The sequence below is a fragment of the Herpailurus yagouaroundi genome, unplaced genomic scaffold, assembly GCF_014898765.1.
Source record: "Herpailurus yagouaroundi ecotype Mexico unplaced genomic scaffold, PumYag 183, whole genome shotgun sequence".
In the NCBI taxonomy this organism is placed as follows: domain Eukaryota; kingdom Metazoa; phylum Chordata; class Mammalia; order Carnivora; family Felidae; genus Herpailurus; species Herpailurus yagouaroundi.
Window position 1 is genome coordinate 5767413 of NW_024412414.1, and position 20211 is coordinate 5787623.

The following is a 20211-nucleotide window of genomic DNA, read 5'->3' on the forward strand; positions in this document are numbered from 1 at the left end:
ATAGGACACCCTGGAGACTTCCTCTCCGTCCCAGCCATGAGGTTCATGGGTGGGGATACCTCCCTAAGCAGCCCACAGGCTGATTAGCAGTCGAGGAAGGATTGGAGCCTAGGCCTCCAGACTGTGCTGACCAGAAGCTCCTTCTGTCCCCAGGACATCGAGAAGACCATGAGCACGGCTCTGCATGAGTTGCGGGAGCTCGAGAGACAGAACACGGTCAAGCAGGCGCCAGATGTGGTGCTGGACACCCTGGAGCCCCTGAAAAACCCGCCGGGCCCCATCAGCTCAGAGCCCGCCAGCCCCCTGCACACCATCGTCATCCGCGACCCCGATGCCGCCATGCGCCGCAGCAGCAGCTCGTCCACCGAGATGATGACCACCTTCAAGCCAGCGCTGTCCGCCCGTCTGGCCGGCGCCCAGCTGCGCCCGCCCCCCATGCGGCCCGTGCGGCCGGTGGTCCAGCATCGCTCCAGCAGCAGCAGCAGCTCGGGCGTGGGCAGCCCGGCCGTCACGCCCACGGAGAAGATGTTCCCCAACAGCTCCGCGGACAAGTCGGGCACCATGTGACCTCCAGGACGGGGCGGCACCGCCCTGGCCCACCGTGGCCCGCCGTGGCTGAGGGCGGCCTCTGTGACTTCCGCGGCCTTCCCAGTGCCCCTGGCCTTGTCGGGTGGGGACCAGAAGGTCCGCCTGGAAGCGCGTCTGTGCAGAGCTGAGGCCCAGGCACTGGCCGCAGCTCACGTTCAGCCATGTGAATCCCGCAGACCTCCCGTGTGTAAGCAGGCGCCCAGAGGGGTGCAGGTGCAGGAGCAGGAGGCCCCACTAGAGCATCTCCTAAGATTGGGGCAAAATGTTAAATGGCTTCCCCGCATATGGTCACTGGAAAATGATTCTCTCCACATTCTCTCTACATACATAAATATGTGTGTATATATATGTGTGCATATATACACACATACATGTATGTATATGTCTGTAGGTGTGTGTATATATATATATTTATGCATCTATATACATATACTAGATCTGGACACACAACTAAATGTATATAGGATCTCCTTTTTCTTTTTATGAAACTTAGATTTACCTCAGACCCATGCCACCAAACACCTCCCGCTGAGTTACTTGGTGGGACTTGCAGGGACCTTTCTGGGAGAAGTTAGAGGCCTCAGTGACTGCGGATGAAGCAATACACCACTAACCTGCAGAAAAATACACAAAAACAGTCTCCCACTGTCTCCAGAAGTCGTGGCCTTCCAGAACAGTCTGCCCCTCACAGAAGGGTGGGGCAGGCAGCACCCCAAGCAGGCTGCTCCTAGAGGTGGGGAACCCTTCACAGAACCCCCCCGTCCACCCCAGAGACCCTGCCTTTCCACCCGGAGGCCAAGGGCCAACCGTACCCCCGAAGGCACGGGAGGACGTTGGCGAGAAGGCCCCTGACCACAGCATCCTTGTGTTTGTATGTAGAAAAAGGGGATAGTGAGAACCTAAGCCCCATCGCAGCACAGTGTTCTGTGTGGTTGGGAAAAAGGCAAAACAAAAACAATGGTGTGGAACACTTCAAAGCCTAGACACGCTGTAGGAATAAAGTAACTATAGAGGTTTAACTTATACCATTTTCAAAATATTTAATTTTTTCTTTTCTTCTTTCTACTAATTATACTGTGTCAGATCTGGAACTAAACAGGCAAGGAGGCTTTCAGTCACATCATTTTAATTTAAAATCAGTCCGCGACCCACTTTGGCTGGTGCCCTCCTGCGTGAAATGCAGGAACCTCACAGCAGGGGCCAAAGAGGGGCCATCCTTGGCACTTTCTGTCCTAGAGAACACTTCGGTTGACATCATGCAAATGAAATGGCTTTCCTCTCTACCTTCCCTTCCCTTCCTAGCCCCTGCACTCCCGCCCTCCCCCCACCACCTCCAGAACATTGGATATAATTGAAAATGTGGTGATAGAACTGAGGTGAGTGATTTTTAAGAATTGGGAGCTAGACTTCTGCCTCTCAGCTGGGAAGAGGCCTTCTGGATCACTCTTGTTCCATTCCATTTTACTTCCTCTTTTGATCTTTTCATTTTCCAGAGACAGCCTGTTTCTGGATGATGGGACGTAGGCGAATCACATCCTAAGGGGACCACTTTTATTCACCCCCTCATGCCAAGGGTCTCCTTGCTGTTCTCAAGCGCCCTCTCTTTCTCTGAGTGTATCTCCATGGCTGTGGTTTGGAGTCAAAAGTCCTGTGTTTGAGTTCCAGCCTCCACCTCTTAGGAACTGTGGGACTTTGGGCATGTCACCTCACCTCACCGAGCCCCAGTTTCCTGCTCCGTAAAATGAAGGGAATAAAGATAAAATGTAGGTGAGCAAATTCTGGAAGCCGGAAAGCACTGTGCCAACATGGTTGCTCCTTTTATTATCATTAGCAAGGTAAGTCTTTTAGATAAACCCATCCAGGATCTTCCTTCTGAAGCCTCCCAATGGCATTTGAGAAGTGGGCGGTGGAATTTTCCTAGTAGTTTCATAAGAGCCCTGAAGCACAGCCCTACAGAAAAATCACACACTGATGTTTGAAATTCTGTCATTAGCATTTCACCCCATTAGACTAAGTTTTGCCCTCTCCTCTGGTCCTCCATAAAAAGGTAAATACACCGCAGGGGGAGGGATCTAGTAAGTCACTGATAACCTGAGCGTGCAGGAGCAGTAAGCCATTCTGTGTCATCGGAAGCATTGGCAGTGAGCACACCCAGTGGAAGGAAGAGTCAAGAAAGGGCACAAAAAGTGCCAGAGAGAGGTCAATGATAAACATCCTTGTTTTGCCTAAAACCGCAGATTCTGTCTTAGCTCCTGGAAATGAAAGAGTCTCAGAAGCAGCTAGGAGCCCGTCTGCCTTTGAGCAGATGACTCTAACCCCATTTTACAGCTTAGGGAGGAAAGCGAAGCCTTGGGATGTGCTATGGCTTGCCCAAGATTTAACAGACGGCAGCGAGTGAGGGCCCTGTTGGGCGCTTGCCTGGGCGGATGCTATGCTCTCCGGCCAGGAGACAAGACTTCCCATTTCTACCCCAGAGATATTCCCAGACCTTAAACGCAGTCACCTCCTGTGCAAAATGTCACATCATCCAACACGGCTACCCGATGAGAAGCGAAAGTCTGAGTTGAGCGTGTTGCCTGATCTGTAGAACACCAGTCAGACCATGTGGATATTCCTATAGATTGAGTTTTTCCTTACTGAAAATGGATCTGTCTGCCTTTCACCAAGTTACCTGAAGGCGAGAGTCTTTGCGGTTTTCAAGTCCCTGGTTTTCCATTGGGAAATTGGCCGATGAGTTCACATGTAGGAAAGCTCACAGCCCACTCATCCAGCCCCAGATCTGACCCTTGACGCAGAACCAAATGGAAAAATGCTTTCCTGCACCACAACCCCCCCCTCCTTCCTCATCTGGCGCTATGCATGTCTCCACCACCCTCCATGCACACCCCGTCCCATCCACAGTCACTGAGCATCGCAGTCTCCTCCTGACTCCTGCCTGTGTTAGTCCACACTATATATTGCTGTATTTGCTTAAATGCTGGAAAGTAACTGTTACAATGTGAAACTGTAATTTTTTAAAAAGGCTACAATTAAATTATAGCCAATGCCACTCACCAAATCTTTGCACCTAGTAGATAGATCAATGTAAAAAACAAATACCAGAAACCTAACTGTACAGTGAGTGTGGGGGAAATGTAGTAACCTAGTTAGTAGTCCTCAATATAACCAATTGTACAAGGGGGAGTGGTGGTTACCTACTTGTTCATCGCCATTACTGAGAGCTGTACTGATCAGTTCGTTGATAACGGGCATTTTTTTTTTCCTTCTTCTTCACAGAATGATTTGTTTTCTTAACCTTTGACTTACCCTGAGGTCAAGCCTTTTGTCTTTATGTGTAACCGATGTTTAGTCTATTTTAGGAATGAACCAGCAAGATGTTCATTTAAAACTGACCAAAGACAATTCATTCCTGGTCTAGTTTCCTGGGCCTTGGGGCCCAGCCGCCGCTAAAGACCTTTCTCCGATAAAATTGAGAACAAGCCGTGCTTCCTACCCTACTCTCCTTCTCTCCCTTTATTCCCCTTTCCTCTTCAAGAGCTGCTCTGAGCTGTGGGATTCTATGAAAAATTCTTGCCTTTCCTTGTTTTCAGTGCTAACGATTTCTCACCTTGAAGCGCCTTTTGAACCCCGGACAGAGCGCACAACTGGAGGGAATTGTAAGCTCGGGAATTAGACTTGGGAGTCTTTTCTCCGAGGTCACCAGGCCAAGGGGGCAGGAGAGAAACGGATTCCCAAGGGATGAAAGGTGTCTATTCAACGAAGAAATCCGAGTGGGAAGAGACACAGGGAAATGGAGCCATCGTTTGGCTACACCGGCTGGAACCAGCAGTTCAGAGATCTGCCTTATAAACACTTCAGAACTGGTTTGTGGTACACAAAGGGGAGCCAGCGTGGGGAAGGGCCTTTACGTGGGGCTTGCTTCTCTGTTGGAGTCCCCTGGAGTGCCTTGTTGGGTATATTTCTTTCTCATTCAGGAGGCATGAACGCAGAAGACTTCCCGTGGCCTGGTCGTTACTCGGCACTCCGCACACGTACACGGCTGGTGGAAAACCACAAGGACTAATGTAATGGTTCTTCCTCTCAGTCTTTCTATTCCTAACTTTTCACACATCCAGATGGTTCCACACTAGAGCAAATGCCTCATTCTCCTGAGAATCCCAGAAAGAAGAATGGCTGGCTCACAACCATGGTGGGAGGCCCTGTTGGGCTTGGGAGGACGGGCGGGGAGGAAAAGGCAGGAAGGGGTGAGCGAGGTGTTGCTTAGCTGATTTTCTGCTATGCAGAGCTAATGCTGACGTTTCATGTCAACTTCCCCGGTTCTCTGGGGTCTCCTCTCTTCTGAGCAGCCGTGTAGAGAATTCCCCACATACCCAAAGCTGCCCAGGGGAGCTGAGAGAAGGGACTTTGCTGTCATGTCGGACTCCTCCCGGCTTCTCTGAGGTTGATCTGCCAATGTCCCACTGTCCCATCCTCTGGGACTGGCCGAATGGCCACCGCTGCCCCTTGCCGACACCTCCTTTCTGTGTGAACTGTCCCAGGCAAATAACAAAGCTGTTCCTTGAACCAGAGCAACCAGAGTGCACTTTGCCTTCCTTAGACGGAAGTAGATTCTGGCTAGAGTTTTCTGCTCAGGCTCTAGTTCCCGGCAGTGTGACTGTTTACACGGTTTGGCAATAGATTTGGTTCTGATTGCTTCAGAGTGGCTGGTCGATTTAGTTTCCTTTGGTTTCCTTCCTCCCTAAACTGTGTCAGGAAAAAACAAACCGAAAACAACCCTAGGAAATTGCTGGTTGCCTGTCCCCATGTGATGATAAGTGTTGCCCTCTTCCGGATATCGTTTCTCTACCTTACAACCAAACGCCCGTCCTATAGAGTGTCTGTTGCGTATTCTGATGGTGCCTGCTGGTTTGACGTGGAGCTATCCTGTGAAATAAAACAGCTTAACTTTTCTCAAACATGCTCCCGTGACTTTTTGAAAGGGTGAGGTGGCACGGGGCGGGGTGGGGGCGGGGTTGGGGAGGTCCCAGAGGGGTATTTCTACCCTCCAGTCCACACTGTCTGTGTGCTGCCTCCAGGAGCCGTCCCTGAGATATCCTTTAGCTCAGATCCAACAAGGTGAAGGCCAACGTTCCAAGGAGGACTGATTCACCTGTAGAATTAATTGGAAAAGGTAACTGTGGGATGCCCGCTGGGAAGGCAGAAACTGGAAATGTCAAAGCAGAGGGATATGAGAGAAGGAGCTGTCATCTACAGAGGCCACAGGATACTTAGTGCCTGTGTGAAGGCATATGGACCATTTTAGCATTTGTGTCTATACACATGTGATACTGCCCCTTGGATTTTTTTTCCCTCTGTGTGTGTGTGTGTGTGTGTGTGTGAAGTTTATTGATCACTTATTTCTGTCCCAGGCACTAGATTAAAGCCCTAGAAGTGCATTTTCTCATCAAATTCTCAAAACAGTTATTGAAGGTAAGTACCCTTCTTAAATCCCATTCTGCAGATGAGGAAATTGAGGCTCTAAGAAGTTAGATGGCTTGTCCAAGGTTAGAAGGAAGTGAAGGAGCCCTGTCTGACTCCAAAGCCATTCTCTTTACAAGATCATCATACTGCCTGTCATTGAGCATGGCCATTATGCCAGCGTTGGCTGTAGGATCTCATGGTTAAGGTAACTTGCTGCCTGCCACAGTCAAGGACCACTCTGGGCCTTTCCTTTCTGATGAACCCTCTGGTGGATCTTCATGCAGTCGCCTCTTTACAGAAGAGAAGAGAATGAGGTCTTCTGCCTGCCTCGGGGAACCCATTATTCCCACCCTAGCTCTCAGCACTCAGTGCTGGCCCTTTGCTAATTCCAGGCTCCGGTACTGTGAAACCTTACGACAGTCTAAATTTTGTATGCGCCCCACAATCTGTTCACTCGCTCGTAGCAACCATGCTCACTTGAGAGCCTCAAGTCAGAAGCCTCTCATTCATTCAGCAAGAGTGTAGGAAGCACCTTTGTGTGCATCTTGCCCCGAGTTAGCTTCTGGGGAAATAGGTGGGTGAGACCCAGTTCCTACCCTCAAGCTGCTCACAGTCCATTTGCACAAAATGATCACTCCAGAATTCTGAAATTAACTTCAATTCACTGTGACAATGGTTCATAGGACAGTGCCTTTGTGCCACAGAGGCGCAAAGAAAGGGCATCACTTGTCCACTTTCTTAGCCAACAAAGCAGTCCATTGCTGGACTATCCATTTCTGGGCCGATCTGTTTAGGACTCTTCGTTGGCACATGACAGACTATCCAACGCAAACATCCTTAAGAAAAGAGAATTTATTGGCTCACATAACAGGAAACTCTAGGCTACTACTGGTTTCAAATATGGGAGGATATGAGAATGTGACTGTTGCTTCCAGGCTGTGGTCCTCTGCTTCCCTCAGGCTGGCTCTACTCAGCTCTGCGTGTTAATTTAACGGCCACACAGGCTGTCTGATATCTTGTGATGGCCTGGCGGCTGTCTGCACCTCCTCGGCATCAGTACAGGTCTCGGGTTCGCTGCACACTGGCCAGACTGAGCTGCAGGTTTGCTCCTGAAGCAGGCCAGAGGGATAGGATTGGCCAGTGGGCCTAAGCAATCCTGGGTTTCAAGAGTGGTGTCAAAACCACCCAAACTCTGTATGGGGAAAAGAATAGCTGCCCAAAAGAGATCCTAGGAGCTGTCCTCATCCTACAGACCCATGATAAATGATAAATGGAGGTGGTTTCCATTGACTAAGTTTTAGAGTGATCAGTTATGCAACAGTAGCTAACTGATATCCTAGAAAAATACCCATGCAAATACACTAAAGCTTTGCACTTATGCATGGACAACAGATAAACTTAAAAATTGGGACACCAGTCAATTAAGTGTCCAACTTCGGCTCAGGTCATGATCTCGTGGTTTGTGAGTTCGAGCCCCGCGTCGGGCTCTGTGCTGACAGCTCAGAGCCTGGAGCCTGCTTTGGATTCTGTGTCTCCGTCTCTCTTGCCCCTCCCCTACTCATGCTCTCTCTCTCTCTCTCTCAAAAATAAACATTAAAAAAAATAATAAAAGCAATATTCATGGAGTGCATACTCTATGTTCTTCCTAAAAACACAGTACAAAGTACTTCACATACTTTATATTGAACCCTTAAAACAACCCACAGGTGTAAATTATGTTAGTAACTATTTTATTTTATTTTATTTTATTTTGTTATTTTATTTATTTTGAGAGAGAGCAAGAGAGAGAGAGGAGAGAATCCCAAACAGGCTCCACACCATCAGCTCAGAGCCTGATTGCAGGGCTTGAACCCACAAACCGTGAGATCATGACCTGAGCTGAAATCAAGAGTTGGGACTGTTAACCGACTGAGCCACCCAGGTGTGCTAGTACCCTATTTTATAAATGAAGAAATTGATCTGCAGGAGGTTTAAGTCCGGGATTCCATAACTTCTCCGGTGCCAGAGCCCACACCTGCCTCCTCTGCCACTCTGCCCACAAGACAAAATACAGGAATCACCTTTGGGTTCAGCCCTTCTAGACCAGGCAGGATTATATGGCCCCCAAAATCCTGGATGTAGGGAGGCATCATTGCTCTGACAACTACCTTAAGATTAAACTCTATGCCAGCTTCTCCTAGAAACCCATGATGACTCTTACAACTTATCTATTTCTTTTAAACTCTAATATTGAAGGAAGTGATTATTATGGACTTTTTGCATTCATGCCATATTTATTTTCTCATTTTTTTTTTAATTTTTTTTTTCAACGTTTATTTATTTTTGGGACAGAGAGAGACAGAGCATGAACGGGGGAGGGGCAGAGAGAGGGGGAGACACAGAATCGGAAACAGGCTCCAGGCTCTGAGCCATCAGCCCAGAGCCCTACGCGGGGCTCGAACTCCCGGACTGCGAGATCGTGACCTGGCTGAAGTCGGACGCTTAACCGACTGCGCCACCCAGGCGCCCCAATTTTCTCATATTTTTTTAATCCAACTCCCCAAAGGACATACAGATTTATAGTAGGTGAGATGTTCATTTTCCACATGGGGAAACTGAGGAACAGAGAGGAGCCAGGACTTGCCCAAAGGCCCAGGACCACATTAAGGAAGAGAAGACAACTCTGGCCTTCCTAGCCCTAGGCCCATGTTCCCCGGGATCTAGCTACTCCTCCCAACACCCACCCCTAGCACACCCAACTCCCACATTCTACATTGACTGGGTGATGCTGGTGAGTTTTTGGGTATGGATGCAAGTATGCAGGCCCTGTGTTCAGACAGACTTGAGTGTGGCCCCCAGCCCTCACTTGTATCAGTTGGTTGACCTTGGCAAGTGACTAACCTCCTGGAGCCTCTGTTTCTTCAGTAATGTGGGGCTAATGAGAGACTACTTCTCAGGGTGGTTTGAAGTCTAGAAAGTAAGAGCTATATAATGTGCCCCGGCCATCCAAGCACTGACAAATGCTCCTGTATTAGCCCCTGGTCATGCCTACTCATTGAAGAGTTTTGGTGCATCTGTCACTGTCTAGGAAAAGCAGGTGGTAGAGCATCTGAGGAATGGTTGAACCACATAAGTTTTAAGGAAAAATCTTGAAATAGGACTCTGCCATTTGCTGGCTACCACATTTGGAGCAAGCCCAAATTGCTGGGCCTCAGTTTTCTCATCTATAAAATAAAGGGGTTGGGGACATTGGTCTTGGCTATTTCTTCAAAATCTGAGGGCTCACTTGATGTCTTGGCAGAAGGCTGCAGAAACACACACGGGAAATGGCAACCGTCCCCTGCCACACCCACCCTGCTCTCTATAGGGAACATCCTGTCACCCCTGTGACTTCGGTGGCCATGTGTGGTGTCATGTCACCCCATCCCCTGGCCCCAACTGGGCCAAGAATGGCAGTTTGGCCAAAGGCAATTGATGGTGGGTTGGTTGGTAACTTTGGCCCTTGGCAAGCGTGGGCAATAAATGGCCTTTTTAAAGAAGTTTGACCCACAAGTAAGAAAATGGCCCATCACCAGGAGGAGGGGGAAGATGAATGGCCACAATGATGAGGAGATTGAAGGCAAGGAGGTGACCTTACACGTGGAGGCTAAAGTCATGAGGGAGGAGACTCCATGAGCACAATGAGAAAGCCAATGTGTCTAGTGAGACAAATGGCGGCAACCATTGGCTTTGAGAGCCAAACTGTCCTGAACCAGAGAGAGTCAGAGTAACCCATCTGGTAGCTGCCCCATGCCTCTTCGCCCCTGGAAGACCTTACACTCAACACCCTTGTTGTGTACTTGGTGTGACTTGAGGAGGTTCCTGCTCTTGCAATCAACAGGAAAAAGAGGGAAGAATGGTAGTAGCTGGCATATTTGAGCACCTACTATGTTCCAGACATTCTTCTAAGTCCTCGCACATATAAATTAATCATGTATCCTCTTGACCACCCTATAAAGCAGATTCTGTCACTATTCCCAGTTTACTCATGAGGAAATAACACAGAGAGGGTAAGTAACTTACCGCCAGACATGCTGCTAGGAGGTCAGAGCTGGGGTCCTGGCCTAGACAGTCTCACTCCGCAGCCGGGTCTTAGCTACTCTCTCCCAGGTTGGAGGACCAGACAGGACCCCAGGCATGACTTGGAGCAGAGAACAGCATGTAACAGTGAGCTTTGCTGGTCTGGGTGTGTTTGGCCTGAGATACCTCACCTGGCGGGGCAGGGCAGGGGGTACTTATACCTGGCATTGGGGCAGATGTGGCAGGGATGGGTGGTGTACTGTTGCTGACTGGCTCAGATGACCTCAGAAGAAGAAAGGAAGGAGTCAAGGTTCTATCAGACTATCCTGCCTCTGGCGATGGACAGGGCCAGACCTTGCCACTGATGTGAGTGAACATTTTATATTGGACAATTCTGTAGAAAAAGGTGGCGTGTGGGTAGTGGAGGAAGCCTTCCTAAGAACCCCTTGACAGATACCTATCTCCCACCCTAGCCAAACAGGCCTAGAAATGACCCTGCTGCTGCCTCAGGGCACATAGCTGCAGAGGCCCTGCCCTCGCAGTGGCCTGTGAGGGCCTGTGGTCTGTGAGGGCCCTTAGCATTGGATGTGGAGAAGGATGGAGTGCAGGGGTGGGGGTGGGGGGGCATCAAAAAGAGACCACCACCAGCAGCAGAAGTGGTGGCAGTGAGTAGGGACTGTGCCTAAATAAGGCATGCCAGGAAGAGGCAGAGAGCAGAGGAACTTCCCAGGCCTTTTGAGCTACCCCAGGAAGTCCAGCCTGGGATTCAAGAAGCAAATAATGAGAGAGGGACATCTTACAGAATCAGCACCGGACAAATCACGTCCCGCTCGCCTGCAACCTCCTCAGCCACCGCAGTTGGCCTGGAATCGCCTCTCTGAATCCCACAAGGCCCCGTAGGACCAGCTCCTACCCATCTGGCCCACCTCGTCTCCTCCCCATGCCCGTCCAGGTCATTCTCCACCTGAGCCCCCCTCTCCTCGGACCAACCAAGGGCCACATACTTCAGTGCCTTTGTCCTCACTTAGCCACCTGCCTGCGATGCTCCTTCCCAGCCTCTTCTCCTTTCTGCCTCCTCCTCTTCCTTACACTTTCTGTTCAAAGGTCATTGCCTCAGAGGGGCCTCCTCTGACCACTCTGTGAAAGCTGCCCCCCACCCCCAGTCACCATTTGTTTTCCCCATCGCACTTCTCCTCATTGGAATTTATTTTGTTTATTTGTTTACTTAGGTATTATCTCTCTCCCCAAACTACAATGTTTGATATGTTAGATAATCTGGGGTTTTCTTTGTCCTCACCCTCTCCAGATGGTGGTGTGGTGCTTAGCACATAGTAAGTGCTCGATGAATTTTTCTGCACTAAATGACTATTCATACACAACTGGGGGCAGATGCCATTTCAGAGTGAGAAGGCTTTGGTAATTAAACAAAATCACATCTTTGGCTGTTATTCACTCATTTAACAAAGTGTTCCTGAGCACCTACCATGTGTCAAGCATTGAGCTGGGTACTGGGGATAACACTGTAAATGAAGTAGACCAAGATCCCTAAGGAGTTTATGGTCAAATGCTGGAGATCAAACAATGACAACAAAACAGGAAACACCAAGGCTATGGGGAGGGGGATATTGGGTACTGCTTTAGACTGGGAGGTTGGAACAGCCCCTTAGAGGAGAAGAAGCTCAGACTGGGAACAGAAGCCTGAGAAGGAGCCCACCATGTGCAGGGCTGAGAGTGATGTTGGAGAGGGGACCAGCTGGACGAACATCATGGACAAATGCCTTGAGGTGAGAAAGAGCTTGGCATGTGAGAATGGAGGCCAGTGCGGAGGGGACTGTGGCGGTGAGAGATGAGAAAACAGGTTGGTGGGGAGGAGGGCATATGCAGAGTCCTGGTGAGGATTTTGTTCTAAGAGCTGTAAGAAGTCTTTGGAAGGTTTTAAAAGGGGCACTACTTGATCCTACATGTTGCTGTTAAAAAATTACCTGTGGCTTCTAGATCACGGCTACTTTTTAACAATGGAGGGTCGGGTGATGATTGGGGATTCAAGTACTGCATGGGTCCAGGTCATAACAATTAATAATTAAATATTAATTAAATAATAAATAACAATAATTATATTATAATAAAAATAATAATTATTATTTATGGGTCTTAAGCACCCCCACGTAATTTTGTTTCTGAACTTCTAGCTTAGCTCCCTTTCTCCATCCTCATACCACCCATCAAACCTCCCAAGTGTTTTATTTGAAGTCTTCCCAATATGGAAATCAATGGCCCATGCATGGAACAGACTGCAGACCTTCTTTAAAGACAACTTACAGAGTCCTGTCACGTACGGAACAAGAGTTTCCTTCTTCATATGCCCACTCTCCTTTATTTTGTGTTATTTTTCATATGCCTATTCTTTTACCTGAACCTACACCAGTGCCCCTAGGTCTTTGATGCTCTGATAAATAGCTTGGCTGTTTCTGCTTCATGTCATGCTGTTGAGAAATGCATTAAGTTAGGACTCAAAAACCCAACTCAGCTAGCTTCAATGAAAATGAATGATTTTTGCCCCACCTTGTTGAAAAGAACATTAAGATTCAGGAAGGACTGGGTGCAGGTGTTCCAACAATGTCAACAAGCTTCTGTCTCTCTACCTCTCAGCTCTGCTTTCCTTCACTTTGTCTACATTCTCAGGCTGACTCTTTCCAAATGATGACAAGGATGGCCCAAAACAAGTCCATGTGTGCCTCTTAGCATTCAGCTACACCAGAAGAAAAAGAGTGTATCCTATTTCCCAGTAGAGGAGTGAGAGTCCCAGAATTTTCTCTGATTGTCTGGCTTGAGTCACAAGCTTAGAATGAACCAATCAGTGAATGGAGGGTGGGGCTTACTGTCATTAGCCAGGTCTAGTCACTTGCCCAATTTTGAGCTAGTGGTTGGTCTCATCAGCCTTGCCTGACCACCAGCTGAAAGTAGGGTAAGAGTAGTTCTCCAAAAGGAAGAAATTGATTCTATTATCAGAAAAAATGATGCTGGGCAAGCAAACCCCAGGAGCCAATCAAGAGCCCCATGGTCCAGAGGGTGCTCTTGAGAAATGCATTCAGAGCATGATGTTGGCCCTTCTTGCCAAGATACACAGACTCCTGTCAGTGGCAGGATGACACTTTCTCTCTCTAGCAAAATGCTTCATCTTTCTGCAGCACCCATCGCCAAAGAAGAGTATGCTGGGTATAAGTGAGACTCATGGATATGAATGAGGACGCCAAGACCAGGCTGCCTGGGTTTAAATCCTGGCCTCCCTTCCTTACCAGCTGAGAAGCCTCACAAAAGTTCTTTACTAGCTCTGTCCCTCAGTTTCCTCACCCCTAAAGTAGAGATGGTAACAGTACTTGCCTTGTAGACTTGTTGAGAGAAGTTAAGTTAGTACATGTAAAATGCTTGAGATAGTGCTGAGCACAGAGAAAACCCTCAGTAGAAGTAGCTGCTATAATCCTATAATCATGATCTTGCTTTTTGGAGAGTCTGAATTGCAGTGTCCTAGTCTCAAGGCCACATTCATCTTTTTTCCTAGCAGACTTTGGGGCCTTTGTGTAAATCAGACAAGTTGAACACCTGCTTCCACCCCCCAGGGCTCCACAGGGGAACATGGAGATATCTGATGTTCACACTGAGCACTTACTGTGTGCCAGACACCATTCTAAGCAATTTATAAAGACTATCTGATTCTTTTCCAACAGAAAAGCTGTAAGGTATGAACTATTATTAGCCCCATGAGGTTCAGAAGGGTGGAGTAACTTTCGCAGCATCATATAGCTAGTAAGTGTGCAAACCCGAATGCATGTAGATGAGGTGAATTCATACAACACAAGTGGCACCCCCCGCCCCGGCCCCCATATTAATTTCTTTGTTTCTGACGTGACCAGCCAAGGTCTCCGTTCCAGTGATATCAAACACAGAGACACCTGTGTTAGCAGGGACCCCCCCCCCCCCCTCAAGACAGAAGCTCCTGGTGATGGCCCTGTCCTGGTCTCCAGATAAACAGACACTATTTATACAAGTGCCTGAAGGAGGGAAGGGGTGGGGATGAATTTGACCCTTTATCCCCTGTAGGCACAGCTCGAGGTCCTTTGGTAAGTTGGCGCTCACCAAAGGTCGATTAGATGCCAGGATGAGTTGAAATAAATGAATAAAGAATGAATGTGGTGATTATTCAGAATTTCTAACCCAAAGTTTGGGTCCAGCTTGGTACTCCACTGTCCCCATGTGGCCATTTGTAAAATGGCAGGATCAACAGTCTCCGATTTTAGTGTGAAAAATTTTAAACATGCAAAAGAATACAGGGAATAGTATAATTAATCCATTATGTGTATCCTTTGTTTAACAATTATTTGAAACTTTCTGAATATGCTTTATCTTTTTAAAATTTCAAATGAATCACTGACATTGTGACACTTTACCATGAAAGACATCAGCATGTATCTCTAAAAATAACATTTTCTACATAATGACAATCCCATTGTCAACCTGGTCAAATTAATAAGAACTTCTCAGTATAATGCAATACATAATTCATATTCAAAATTCATTGATTGTTCCCAAAAAATTTCTTTGAAAGTTTAGTCTGTTCAAATCAGGGTCCAAACAGGGGTATAATGGGTTCTGTCTATTACATCTTTGTTATTTTAGAACAGTGACTTCTGCTCATGACCTGTTGAAGAACTCTGATTAATTTTCTTGTGGAATGCTCCATGGTCTGGATATGTCCGGTTGCTTTCTCAATCTGCCAGTTGCCTGCTTGCTGTCCCCCATGTTTGTGTGATAAACTAGAAGTTGTACCAAGATGTTTTGTGAGAATCGGTCTCACCCTTTTTTGCAAGAATGTTCCCCAGATGATGTGTGCTTCATATGGTATCACATCTGGAAGTGCTTGCTACTTGGTACCCCCTTTTGGAGATCAAGTGGATTCTCCCTCATCCCTCCATTGAAAAGCTGCATTTTCCCTATGAACAGCAAGTAAATTGTGGTCTGATCATTTGGAACCAGATAAACAATCCAGTTCTACTAGTTTTTGACAACTTCTTTATTTGGGAGCACAGTAAGATGTTCTAGGTTCCTCTGGCACCTCTTCTGCCCCAGATCTCAAATCAGCCATGTATCCAAGCAGCCCAGATTCCTTTCCATGGGAATAGACCACAGTCCATGCACTAGTAAGCAGTGGACCTGAGATTGGAACTGAGCAGTGTGATTTCAGAGCTAGTGCTCTTAACCTCTATGCCCTCTGGTTAATAACATGTATTGGTGACAATGACAGTAATAATTATGACTGTTACTCCTATGCTGTGGCCAGCCACTCACTGTCAAGTGCCCTGTAGGTGCTTCCGAACATTTAAAAAATTTTTTTAATTTTTATTTATTTTTATAAGAGAGAGAGAGAGAGACAGAGTGCAAGCAGGGGAGGGGCAGAGAGAGAGGGAGACACAGCATCCAAAGCAGGCTCCAGGCTCTGAGCTGTCAGCACAGAGCCCGATGTGGGGCCCGAACCCACAAACCATAAGATCATGACCTGGGCCAAAGTCGGACGCTCAACCGACTGAGCCACCCAAGCGCCCCTTCCCAACTTTTAAAAAATGTAATGGCTATAGCACCCTCAGTGGTAGGCATTATTGTTCTTACCTTGCAGAAAAGAAAACTGAGGCTCTGAAAGATAAGTGGCTTATGTAAGATCGCACGGTAAATGGAAGAGCATGGATGCAAATTGGGGTCTGTGTGACTCTCAGTCCTGTCCTTAGACACTAAAGACCAAATTGGTTGGTGAGAATTCTGTCTTTGGTGATTTCCACCCTGTCTCCTTCCAATCTTTCCTTGCTTTTCTCCCTTTGCCCCAAGTACTTCCTGTATCCAAGGGCCCTAGAGCCTTAATGCTTGTTTGGTACCTTTCCAGGTGATCCACCCCATGAGCGCTTGTGGGGCCCCTTCTTGTGTTCATAGCTGTGCTAGGGTGTGGATGGTCCTGTTGGGAGACAGTAATTTCCATGGAGTGTCTTTGAGGTACAACCTGCTTTAGCACCCCCAGAGGAACATTCAACTTTCCCAGGCTCTGGGAATCTAAAGAGCCTTTAAGAACCAAAGAATTGGAGCTTGAACAGGGAATGTGTATCCAGATATCATGACAGATGGTGGAGGCACAGGATTCAGTTACACATCCTTCAGTTTTTTCCTGGTGGATGGCTGCATCCTTATGAGGAGGAGTGACTGGAAGCCTACAGAAAGAAGAATTGCATATGAGTTGCTCTTCACAAGGACTGTCATGCCCCTGGGACCTATAAAGTCTGGCACCAGATCAGAAGCAGAGTGGAGATAAGTTTTTGGATCAGAGAGCAGGAGAAGACTACTATGGGGAAGAGGAGGGACTGAGAAGCCTAGGGCTCCCACAATTCTGTGGCAGGGGGCTCCCACACCAGGTTTTAGGCATGCAGAAGATTCCTGGGAAGGGGCTTTCTGGGAAGGGGCAGTGTGGTTTTTGCTCACTGTAGCAGTTAGCCATTGTTGCTGTATAACAAACCACTCCCAAATTTAGTGGCTTAAGAGAATCAACATTTATTACTTACCATGACCCTGTGAGTGTGTATGTTGAGCAGTTTTTCTGGTCAGAGCTGGCTGAGCTGATCTGTAGGAAGGCAGGTGGCTTGGCTCGGGCTGGATGGTCTAGGATGGCCTCACTCCCGTGTCTTGTAGGTGGCTCTGTGTCAGGTGGGGTGACAAAGATAACTTGGCCACCTATCTCATCATCCAGGGAGTTGTTAGGGCTTGTTCACATGGTGGTGAGGTTTCCAAGGGCAGCATGACAGAGGACGAAGCCCATCAGACAGGCACTTTTCAAGCCTCTGCTTGCATTACACTTGTCAATGTTGCAGTGGCCAAAGCAAGTCACATGACCAAGCCCAGAATCAAGGAGTGGAAAAACAGGTTCACGTCTTGATGGAAGGAGTCATATCCTAAAGAGGTGTGGATATAGGAAGGGGAAGAATTTACAACCATTTTTGCAATCTGCATGTTTACAGGGAGCCATTCTTTCTGTCACTACTGACGGCACCCTAATGTTCATTTCGAGCATCCACCCCTACCCCATAAACTCAGACCTAGACAATCTGAGGCACAGTGATTGGTCTAAGGATGGGCATGTGACCCTGTTCTGGCCAATGAGATTCAACCTGGTACTTTGGCAGGAGACTATTGGGAATGAGGTGTTTGTTTCTGCTCATGCAGTTTTGCCAGTGGAACATAGTCTCCGAGCTTCTGGAGGCCACGTTTGCCACCACATTGGAGAAGCCTTCCCGGGACATTCAGACAACACTGAAGAAAGCAGATGTAAGGCATTAAGAGAGACTGAGGGGAAGGAAAAGAGACCAACCTGCTAAAACTTGGATCAGGCCACACCTGAATACCTACTCCTGGACTTTCTGTTTACATAAACACTCCCTTTTTTGATTAGGACATTTTGAGTTGGCTTTCTAACTCAACATTTGTAACCAAAAGAATCTCAAGTAATACAGCTCCCTCCCTTAAAGTTCTTCCTCTCTGATCTCAAAGCTCTTCCCATCTTTAGACCTTGATTTGGGCAGATATGCTTCATCTAGTTTATTGCTTGTGAGCTCTGCCTGGACCTCTAGGGCCTATAGTAAGTTCTCAGTAAACATTCATTGAAAGCATCCATAAGAAAGGTTGGTACCCCTCCTAAGAAGAGGCTATGATTATGGTCAGGCAATCAGTGTCAGGGAGAAGCTTCCAGAGGCAGTGGTATAACAGGCAAGTGGAGCGGATGATGGACACAGTCTGTCAATGTAAAGTAGGCCCTGCTGGCCCCGGGGGCTGGGGTCCCAAGGTGGGAGGAGTTAGAAACTGGTGAGAACAAGGCAGGGTGGGGTCCACGGTAATCATGGAGCCCACAGCACTTTCACCTCCTCCTGGCCACTGCCAACCTGGTCAGCTCCTTGTCACTGTCCTCTGGTACTTTTATTCTTTCGCCACAAAAATCCTTTATTACCCAGAGCGACCTTTTGAAAATGTAGGTCAAATCATGTTACCTCCTTGCTTAAAACCATCCAAGGGCTTCCCTCTGTGCTGACAGCCGCATGATAACAATGTCAGCTATACTTACACAGGGCTGATTAGTTGCCAGGCACCTTGCTAGGCACCTTAGTTACAATAAATCTTGTAATTCTCATAACATCACTGTAAGGCAAATGCTACTATTAACATCCCCATTTTACAGAGGAGAAAACTGAGGAGCAGAGAGGTTCAATAACTAGCCTGAGTCCACATGGATTAAAATCCAAACTTTTTATCAAGGCCCGGAGCCCTCCACCCTCAGGTCTTTGCATGGCTGTCCCTATCTCATTATTGGGTCCTGGCACCAATGCCATGTTCTCAGAGAGGAGTTCCCACATTATCCACTTTATAGTGCTCCCTACTCTCTATTGCATCATCCTTTTTCACTTACATATTACTTACCATTTTATTAAATTATCTTCATTTTCTTACATACACCCTTGTTTCTGTCTGGGTCCCCTCTTCCCTCTCAGGTATCAGCTCCTTAAGAACAGGGACTGTGACTCTCTTGTTCACCTTCATGTTCCTGCACTTGGCACAGGTGGATAGCGGCTCAGTAGGGGAGGGGAAGACGGGAGGACAGGAGGAAAGAAGTCCTGAGCTCCTTCAATGACCTCCCTCCCATGACCAGAGCAGGCATGGGCCCTCAGAGGGAGAGAATGGAGCACAGAGAGGAGTGTGATGAAAAGACACTGCAAAGGAAATCAGGGCCCTGGGAGACCTTAGGGTGTGGCCATCCCCACACTTCCTGGGAAGGATGTTTCCCTGATTAAGGTTGTCAGATTTCACAAATAAAACTACAAGATGCTCAGTTAAATTTGAATTTCAGATAAAAAGTGCATTTTTTTAGGTATAAATATGTCGTGTATAATATTTGGGATATATTTATATCAAAAATTGTTTGCTGTTGGGGTGCCTGGGTGGCTCAGTCCATTGAGTGTTGGACTTCAGCTCAGGTCATGATCTCGCAGTCCATGAGTTTGAGCCCCACATCAGGCTCTGTGCTGACAGCTCAGAGCCTGGAACCTGTTCAGATTCTGTGTCTCCCTCTCTCTCTCCCCTGCCCCACTCGTGCTCTCTCTCTCTCTCTCTCTCTCTCAAAAATAAATAAGTGTTAAAAAAAATTTTTTTTTAATTTTTTTTTCAACGTTTATTTATTTTTGGGACAGAGAGAGACAGAGCATGAACAGGGGAGGGGCAGAGAGAGAGGGAGACACAGAATCGGAAACAGGCTCCAGGCTCTGAGCCGTCAGCCCAGAGCCTGACGCGGGGCTCGAACTCACGGACCGCGAGATCGTGACCTGGCTGAAGTCGGACGCTCAACCGACTGCGCCACCCAGGCGCCCCAAAAAAATTTTTTAATTAAAAAAAATGTTTGCTGTTTATCTGCAATTGAAATTTACAGGGCATCCTGTATTTTCTCTGGTGGCCCTATCCCAGACCTTCACTTTGTGCTAAGTGCAAAGCGTGATTCTGCTGAGCATTAGTCTGCTTTTCAAATATGGGACATTTTGTTTTCACTCCTGAATGAGGAAGTACAATCTCTTTATCGATCTAAGAAAAGGAGAATGTCTGTGGAAACAGTAGCTTAGAGTGGATTGGCTCCAAGGTGCCAGATAAATATCATGGGGAGGACAAAGCAAATGGCTTTGTCCTGAACTCAAAGCTGCTTTCAGAACCTGTTTGTGCTCTTGCCTGGCCTTTCCTTTCCAGGCCCAAAGGTGGGCTTGAGTGGGTGCTGTCAAAGAGGGCAAGAAGAGTATCAAGTATCGAGTATTGAGTAGCCAGGATCGAGAATCGTTCAGCCTGTGAGGAAAAGATTCACAGGAATGTGGGCCGATCCCGGTGATTACTTATGCATTCAGTCTCCGTGAGCAGCTGGTGGCAGGAACTCAGAGATGAATGGCACTGGGTGCTACCCTGGAGACTCTCCAGAGATGGAGAGCTGGATCTGGAGCCCAGGACCAACGAGCGATGCCTATCCCCAATCTGTCTTCATGACTGAATGGGAAGACTGCATTTCTTTCC

The 20211-nt window shown here is 47.7% G+C and overlaps 1 protein-coding gene across 8 annotated transcripts in view; it reads left to right on the forward strand.

Annotated features, from left to right (window-relative positions):
• The window catches only part of SRGAP3 (SLIT-ROBO Rho GTPase activating protein 3), a 255609-nt gene extending 250066 nt beyond the window's left edge, over positions 1 to 5543 (forward strand). For 7 of the 8 annotated variants that reach the window (XM_040492081.1, XM_040492082.1, XM_040492083.1 and 4 more), the window contains one exon: positions 154 to 5543. In XM_040492081.1, the coding sequence (XP_040348015.1) occupies positions 154 to 567 (414 nt within the window). In that variant the 3' untranslated portion in view covers positions 568 to 5543. The remainder of the gene's footprint in view (positions 1 to 153) is intronic. The other variant, XM_040492088.1, reaches the window with a different exon arrangement.
• Positions 5544 to 20211: the final 14668 nt, after the last annotated feature.